Source organism: Glossina fuscipes, unplaced genomic scaffold, assembly GCF_014805625.2.
Source record: "Glossina fuscipes isolate IAEA_lab_2018 unplaced genomic scaffold, Yale_Gfus_2 85, whole genome shotgun sequence".
In the NCBI taxonomy this organism is placed as follows: Eukaryota; Metazoa; Arthropoda; class Insecta; order Diptera; family Glossinidae; genus Glossina; species Glossina fuscipes.
Genome location: NW_023998439.1, coordinates 1,274,081 through 1,282,941, shown reverse-complemented (window position 1 = coordinate 1,282,941; position 8,861 = coordinate 1,274,081). Strand labels below are relative to the sequence as shown.

General features: G+C 32.0%; 1 protein-coding gene across 4 annotated transcripts in view; it reads right to left on the bottom strand.

Annotated features, from left to right (window-relative positions):
- The window catches only part of LOC119638204 (G protein-coupled receptor kinase 2), an 82,208-nt gene extending 76,214 nt beyond the window's left edge, over window positions 1–5,994 (bottom strand). For 2 of the 4 annotated variants that reach the window (XM_038034868.1, XM_038034869.1), the window contains exons 1-2: window positions 5,423–5,993; window positions 4,948–5,090 (exon numbers count right to left, since the gene is read on the bottom strand). In XM_038034868.1, the coding sequence (XP_037890796.1) occupies window positions 4,948–4,999 (52 nt within the window). In that variant the 5' untranslated portion in view covers window positions 5,000–5,090; window positions 5,423–5,993. Of the gene's footprint in view, window positions 1–4,947; window positions 5,091–5,422 lie in introns of all 4 variants that reach the window. The other 2 variants (XM_038034867.1, XM_038034870.1) reach the window with 2 other exon arrangements.
- Window positions 5,995–8,861: the final 2,867 nt, after the last annotated feature.

Sequence of the window (8,861 nt, the reverse complement as noted above, 5' to 3'; positions counted from 1 at the left end):
ATACGAACCTTGGACTAATTAGAAATATATATACTTTTTGGAATCTCTCAGCCTTATATATAGACTGCGATTAAAAATCGATTGACAAATAACAAAATATACCTCTGTCCTGCGGTAATGATAAAATTCAAACGATATAGGTTTAGGTTCGATTACATGCTAATAGAAGTATTATTTAACAAACATTTTAAAATAATATTTACTAATACACGTTCATATATTACACTAAATATATACATATGTATATATATATTTAATGTACAGAAAAGCTTTAAATCGACAATATATATATACGAAAATATGAGTATTTTGCCAACGCTACGAAAGGCCAGAGTAATCACATTACAACGCTGTGGTTAGCTTTAAGAGGTTAAGTGTGTGTAGTTAAATTTTATGGCACACGCACAAAAACAAAACAAAAAAAAAAAAAAAAAAAAAAAGAAAGAAAAACAAGAACGACAACAATATTATGTGACATGCAGCACTTAGTGTTAAAAACAAACACACTTTCGCAGTTAGTATATGAAATCGCTTTATGATCCATACCTACTCACATACGTTATGAACTATGTCTGTATTTAGTTACGTAATTAAAACTAAAGTGTAAAACGAAATGTGTTAAATGTAACAGTCAGTATCCGAGTGTGTGTGTGTGTGTGTTTGTTTAGAAAAAATGTTGTTAAAAATTTAGGTCAAAAGTTTATTAAAATAGAATATTTTAAATTATTTCTACCTATGGTAAAGAAAAAAAATAAATAAATAAATAAAAGAAAAACGGAAAAGAAACAACCAGCTAGCACCAGCATACACACACATGTGCGCGACAAAGTCATAGAAAGGATAATAATAAAAATATAAATTTAAATTATACATTAAATAAACACACCCATAAAAACTAAATTGATAACCATATAAATTTTTATAACCTTAAGATGATAACATATGCTATATGCTATTTGAGAGTACATACAATTGATCCTTTCTTTTTTTTTTATCCGTTTTGTTAGTCCTTGTAAGTTTTCGGGTTCATATTCAAGGTAAAATTCATTCATAACATTTGAAAGGGAAAAAGAAAAATGTCACATATATATATATATATATTCGATCCCATTTAAATGCTTTTTTTTTTTGTTTTGTTTTGTTTTTTTTTTGCAACATAACATACATACATAAGTACATGATAATAATCTTACTTTTTAATATTATGATTTTTTATTTGTACGATTTCCTTGAAGCTGTTTATAAAGTTTGCTTCATAGAGAAAACATGAAAATATCTAAGCATCAGACACGAAAAGTATGCTTCATAAAACAAATGAAATGAAATAAGCGAATACGTGCCCATGTTCTTTATTTCAACTTAAATACACCAGAAAGTGAAAGCTTATGCACACTCATCGCTCCCGATGCCCCAGTGGACATTTTCGAAATATATATATATATCGAGAATATTTTATAGTATAATATAGTGTGGAACGAAAAAATTTAATTTTCATTTTACACTAAATGTGTGCATATGTATGTGTGACTTTCTGGGTTGTATTTACGATACGCTTCATAAAATGTGTTCACTAATGGTAGGGACATTTTAGATTTGTGCGGATTCAGCCAAAACTCTGCAGTCTTCCACATAAGCCCACTCATCTTTATTGAACCAATCAATATTCAATTATTTCTGAATCGATCTAAGCATATCTGCGTGGCAGTCCATGCATATGTTTGTGTTCAATTTGCATTTTTCAAATTTGCTGCCCTTAGGTGTTTTAATTCAAGAGAGAATCTTCTGAAAAATGGATCGCTGCTCATGTAATGTCTTCTTTTGGAAAAGTGTTTGCACGTAAGGAATCGACTGCTTCGCGAGATAAGTAAGTGTGGAAATTTTCAGACTTTCTAGCTTTCATAATTTCCGAGTAACGAGCAAAAACCCACAAATTTTTCTTCAAAAACACGTAGTTGCGTTCAGTTTATACTCCACTGCTGACTTCTGTCCTGACCAATTTAGTCCATTTTCAATACCAACCTGCGTGCAACAATTTCCAATATTTCTACCAAATTTGAAGTCGATTTTTTTTTGTTGGTGACTAGGAGGCTGCCAATAACACACACCACACAGATGGACGTACAGGGCTTAATTAATTCCGAACTGACTTAGAGTATATTTACTTTATAGCGTTCCTGAAACTTTCTTTTGAATAAAAAAGCAACGCAACGAGTACAACACCATCCTTCAGTCGCGAGTATAATAAATTTTTCGAAAATTAAATCGGAAAGCAATACCCAAGTCCCACAAAGCAGGTTTGAAAAGCTAACAAATCGTTCGCAGAAGAAGCATCTTTGTGACTTAGTGCTGTGCCTCAAGCTCGCAAGGACCTTTACGAGATGTGGAACTGAACCATTGTTAAAAATCTTCGAAAATCTTTAGGCCGTTTCAATTTACTCATGGAGCGAGAAAAACTTACGCGATTTTCATATTCCGAATAAAAAGATTACGTATAAAAATTAATTTTCTAAGAACTCAAAGACTTGAAATACGCGAATTTATTTTCATTTTTCAAATCTAGAAGAAAAAAAAAGAAGCCGGAATCACTAATCTTGGAAATGGACTTGCTGTCAGGACAAGCTATTTTATCATTTCTGCTAAAGAACTCAATGAAGTTTTCACTGCCTACCTATAACCTATACGTGATAAGCGAAAAGTTTCAAACGCTTCCGTAAAATTAGTCTTCAGGATTCTTTGTCCTTTGCCTCTTTGCTTGAGACATCTTCGAATTGCAAAAGTTTCAATTAAAGTCTGCAGTTAGCATCCGTCAAGTTCAAAGCGAATCTCAAAATGATTGAACCAAAAGGAGGAAATTAAAAAAACAAACTTTCGCTTGCACACAATCAACAACACATAGGAATTTTCCATTTAAAATTTAAGTCAAGTAAATCATATCAAGAAATCATTTTAAAAGTCGAAGCGATAAGAATAACATATGCATGTTGCTTGACTTTTCAAATGGTCGGTGGTATCCTAAGCCATCTTAGGATGATTGTAAATATCTTTTTTATTCAAATTTGAACTTTGGAAAACAAAACCAAAACAAGTCGATAATAGATACGTAGATGTTGGCTAAAAATTTTAAACCAATTTTATGGAATGCATTGCTAATGAAATGCCAAAATTGTTGTTGTTACCTTGGGATGCTTTAAGAGAAACACAAAAATCGATTTCTTAACTAAATGCTTAAGAATGTGTGTAAATGACTGTAAACGAAACGAAAAATATGTTACATAAGCGGAAACTTGAAAATTCTTGTTAATCCTTGAACACATGGAACTGCAACAATGCTGCACTTTCGAATAACTTTAATAAATAGAAGCTAAACATTTTGCACTCGTTAAATTGCCGGAGAAGTTGTTAAAAGCCTTCCGGGAAAACTTAATAATGTAATATTCGTCTCTTGGAGACTTTATAGCTACGATGGAAGGGAGAGCTTAGATATCAATTAAGGCCAGATTGGAATCAGGTACAACACTACTTTTTTGATCAGTCTCGCCACCTATACATGAATAAGCACTACAGTGATGATTAAGTGATATAAATGGAGAGCTAAAGAGAAGATGTGGAGGCAGCCAGGCCGTTGTATCATTCATTATACAACTGCATTTTAAAAATATTTTAATTAATTAAGATTAGCACAAATTCTAGCTAATCATTTTCCCCTTTGATTAAATAATGCACGACGCAGGTGGTCAACACATAATAAAGCAGCATAAGAGAGAAGAATGTACATTTTTCAATGACCTAAAACTCATTCGCTGCCGTTTACCCACGTGGATAAGAGTCGCACTTCTTTCTGGTCGTGACAGTGGCACACGTTTAAGAAAATGATCCTCGAGTTATATTAAAAAAAATGAAATAATTCCGACGATACTGAGATTGGTTAAGCCGGCGAATTGTTGCAAAAATTTTAATACAAGAGCACAAAAACATCTTAAATGTTAGTAAATCTTCTCCGTCTAATACCTTTGCAAACATTTTCTCATTATTTGTATAAACCCGATTAGTTAGCAAGTTCTCCTTCGTTTTGTCAAGATTCTTTTCCACTCGTACTCCTCCCTTTTACGTCTCAATCTAATAATGTGTACCCAAAGCCTGGTATACGGTTCGGTTCATAACAAGCAGGGTCATGCGCCTGATGTCCTCCAAAGTACAAATACGCTTGGAAAATATGATAGCGAAGATCGAGTTGAGTCTCTCTGTTGGTACATTACTTTTGTGACGTCACAGAAATATTTATTAGGGCGGATAGTCGACTCATTGACACATCCACAGTTAACAACTGATCGAAATGGGAGGAATGTGGCTTTAGGTAGATTGAAATTTTTTTTAGACATAAGTAAACTACTGAAAATGGTTTGATGTATGTGTTTATTAAATTGCTGGCAACCTACAAGGAAGAAGACTACTTGTTTCGACAAGTCCGCGTTACCTCAATGGAAAAGTCCTGCTATTTTTGTGAACAACTAGGTCAACATATCTTACAAGGTATGAGTTAAAGTTTTTCGACTTTTCTTGACATGTTTCTACAGTAATCATGGAGTTTTTCTCCCTTTTTTCTTTATTGCTGCTAGGAACTACAAGCTATACTTTCCTGTTTATTTTTGATCTATTGTATGGCAGGATTACGCCTATGTCCACACTTGACGTGAACGTTCTTTTTTTACGTGAACGTTCTAACAACAGATGAACAGACAGACTGACAAGCAGAGAGTTCAATGAATGGACCTATCTTACGCTGGCTAAGGATATGCACACTATAACGCTCATATATATTTCCGAGCATTACAAACAACGGGATAAATTTATTATATCTCCAACCGTGGGCGGTTATTATGAAATATGTTATATAAACGAAATGAAAAAAAAAGAAGAAGAAGAAGAAGAAGAAAAAGAAAAACTTACCTTCTCTGGCTTTTAAGTAGACCGTATTGGCCACAATGTTCTCTAATTCCATTAGTTCCAGGTTGGCGGTTTTTTATTTTATCCTACGTTGCTCTCAAAACAAACACTTTGATTAAACTAATAATTAAAGCGATGGGAGTTTTCTGTTCGAGGCGTGCAGCAAAAGTGATAGAAAGAAAGAAATTGACAGAAAGATAAATAAGACAACACCTTTTTTTTAATTTTTTTTTTTTTGTTTTTTTTAAATAGTTATAGTGTGTTTGTGTTAAGTAAATAGGTGTAAATGTTTTCTTTTCCCTATGCTCGGATCGAGAGGGTTAGAATTGTTGTGCTAAGTTTTGTATATGGAATCAAAAAAGTTGATTAACAAACATTTATGTTATTTTGTGGGTGTAAATATTAATGTTTGCATCATACTCACACCCACACACATAAACACACACACACATTAATATATATATATATATACCCTTACCACAGACAAGGTTCGATTAATTTTACTGTGTTGACGTTGTGGCTGCTATTATTACATTTAATAGACACTTGGAAGGAAACTTAACGAGAATTGATGAGCAAGCAAAGGATCACGATTATCATGCACGAACGATTGAAGAGAGTTCCTTTTTTCTTGTTTTTTTATTTTTTTATTTTTTTTTTATATTCTCGTAAGGATTACTTTAATTTTTTTTTTATTATCGCCACGCTTGTTGATGAGCAGTTTTTTAATAAATCTGCCATTCAGTTGTTTGTTAAGCACTGTCAGAGAATTTCCTTTTGTTATTTTTTGGTTGTTTTCATAGCTGCTTTTGCTTATCTACAAAATGTGGCAACAGCAAAACCCATACTCCTGTCTCCTATGATTTTCTTCTTTCTTTTTTTTTTTATGTTTTATCCTATTTGAAAGTCAGCAGCACAGTAACCACCCGGTGGTGGTGAAATATATTTTTTGATTAAACATTTAGCTCTCAAAAGGTTGGCTCACTTGTTTGCCTCTCTTTTTCTTTTCTTCTTTTCATTGATTATTTTTTTGTGTATTAATTTTCTTTAAATTTTATATATATATTTATATATATATATTTTGGGGTGATTTTTATAATTTTATATTTTAGTTTGTTATTTTAATTTAAAAAATGCAAAAAATTTAAAAAAATTTTTTTTGTTTAAAAATTTTTTCATATCATATGTAATTTTTTATGTTTATTTATAATTAATGTTTTTTTTTTTTTGTTTGTTTTGTTTGCAGATTTTTTTATTTTTGGCCTGAATGGAAATTTATCTGAAATGGAAAAAAAAAATGTATTGAATATTTTTTTAAAAATATTTTTTAATAATTAATTTCTATTCTCAATAGAATATAAAATAATACATTAGATGATTCGGAAAGAAATTTCGTCTAGGAGGAGGAGGGGAGGATAAACGCATTCCCCGATTTGCTTGTTGTATATAAATATTTTATCAAGATGAGTAGAATTTAATGGGTTTAAATTGTCCGTGTTCTCACGAGTTGCTATTCGGCGGTTATCAGCTTCTACTGGCCTTCCAGAAGGTGAAATTTTGCAAACTATTTTTTGGGCTGGCTCTCTGCCCATTAATCGCCATCACCATACGCATCCAATGAAATATTGTTTTTGGCTTTACGCTAGTAATAGTAAAGTAAAGTACACCGCAAGCGCTGCTTTGAACTTTTCATGCTCGATCAGGCACCAAACGAAAACGTTTGCTCGGAACCAAACAAAATTTTTCAAACACGAACATTACGACATCAGCTATTAAATATACGAAGATCGTGCGCTTTAAATGTGAACTTAGCTGTGAAAAAATGCAGTTAAATGCACTGTTGGGGAAAAACGAAATGACTTTCCGAACAATCTATATATACATACAAACATACGTACATACGCACGTGCATAATAAAAATGTATCACTTTTTTTTATTTATTTATTTATTTACATTAAATTATCCAATTGTTTATGCTGCGTAAAAATGTGCATCGAAATCCCCATACGCTAAGCAATATTACCTGAACTGAGAACAAAATTCTTTTATTAATTTATAAAAAATAATTTAATAAAAATTTTGTCCAAATTTTTCCCTTAATTAATGGTAATTATTTATGTGAAAATATCTAAATAATAATATCTATGCTATATGTCACACGACGGTCGAACAACAAGTCGAAGGCATCGAATTCTAATGTGAATTGGAAAATTTATTAATCATATCACGATAATTTTTATATCCTAAGAGCATACGAAGTTTGAGCGGAAGTGTGTGTGCAATATCCAGAAGCACTTGAAATCAACCTTTTGTGCCTGTCTGTCCGTCTAAAATTCGAGTGTTCAAATCACAGGCCGAAATTTTTAGACATTGGTACAGTCAGGTGATTTGGTCGAAGGAAGGTCGAAGGACGATTATTGATATATTCATCCCGAACGGAGATGTATATATTTGCAACTTGATTGATTTTTTAATTAACTCTTGATGAAGAAATGTTTGCATGAAAATATTTATTAAAGTTTCATCGACCTTTACTCGTATGCTTGTCATATGCTCGAATAAATGTGATTTGAAATTAGGTTGTTCTAAAACGACTTGACAAAATGATCAAAGTATTTTCCAAAAAGCACGTTATGATAGCAAATACACATTCATAATAATAAAAATTTGATGAGGAAATCAAACAAGGGCCGATGGACGGATTATGAAATATATTTGTCATACAAGGTTAACTGGTTAACGAATGTCAAAAAGCTTCATTTCTTTTGTTTCATTTCAAAATAGTTTTTAAAAAAATTCTTAAGTAGTAGCAAATTTTCTTGCAAAAAGGCATATCTTCAATTCAAATCAATCATTGATGAAAATGTGAGACCTTCTTCTCATTTCTGAAGCTTCAAAAAATTTACTTGGTAATGTTCAAAGACAAAGCATGAAATCTTGCTTCTGATATTGAAGAAAGAAACATAGAGAAAATATTAAATATTTAGAGAGAGAGAGAGGAGACATGGAGAGAGAGATAGAGAGAGAGAGAGGAAGCCAGAGACAAAAAGAGACAGACAGACAGACAGATAGAGTTAGATAGATAAATAGATAGATAGATAGAGCGAGAGCCAGAGAGAGATAGAGAGAGAGAGAGTGATGAATACTATGAATAAGACACAATTTATAAATAGAGAGGTCTCTCGAGGCCTAATTCTGCCCGTATATCAAACGCACAATAAAAATTTCCTTCGTCCTTTGATAATTGCGGTCGAGGATCCTTTCAAGCGAACTAAAGCTCGCATCTACTGCCATTCATCTTTTTTCCTCCTGGTTTTTGTGCAAAGCAAGTCTCTAATTTTAAGAAATTTTATATGACATAACACATATTTCCGCTTTCATGTCTAATTACTTGATACCACTTTCACCCGCCTTAAGCAAATATAATCTCATATATATGGAGGATGAGAATTTTATTTAAAAACACTTTCCGTTTGAACAAAGTGCCGTTCAACCCTCTGTAGGCTCATACGTAATTTAATTTAAACTTTTGAACTCAATTGCAAGAAGTTTACGTGCCTTACATGTATTTTCAGAAACTTTGAAAATTTTAAAGCGCATAAAACTAAACCATTCAGTCTTTGAGGAACATTGCCTTTGGCATTAATCAATAATGTAATTTTGAAGAGGGAAAACCATTGCCAAATTGTTAGAAAATCAATTTTTTTTTTAATGTTTTTTTTTTTTATTAGTAGATGCTTTGAACACTTTAGAACATGTGGGAAAAATTTATTTTTTCAAAAGAAATTTTTTCTTTGAAATTGCAAACTAAGCGCTTAGAAAAAACCGCCTGGCTCAAATACAAACATGTCTCTTATGAAAAGTTTCAGCCTACTGTCTTAATGAATCATGTTTAAGTCCGTTAGCACGTTACCAT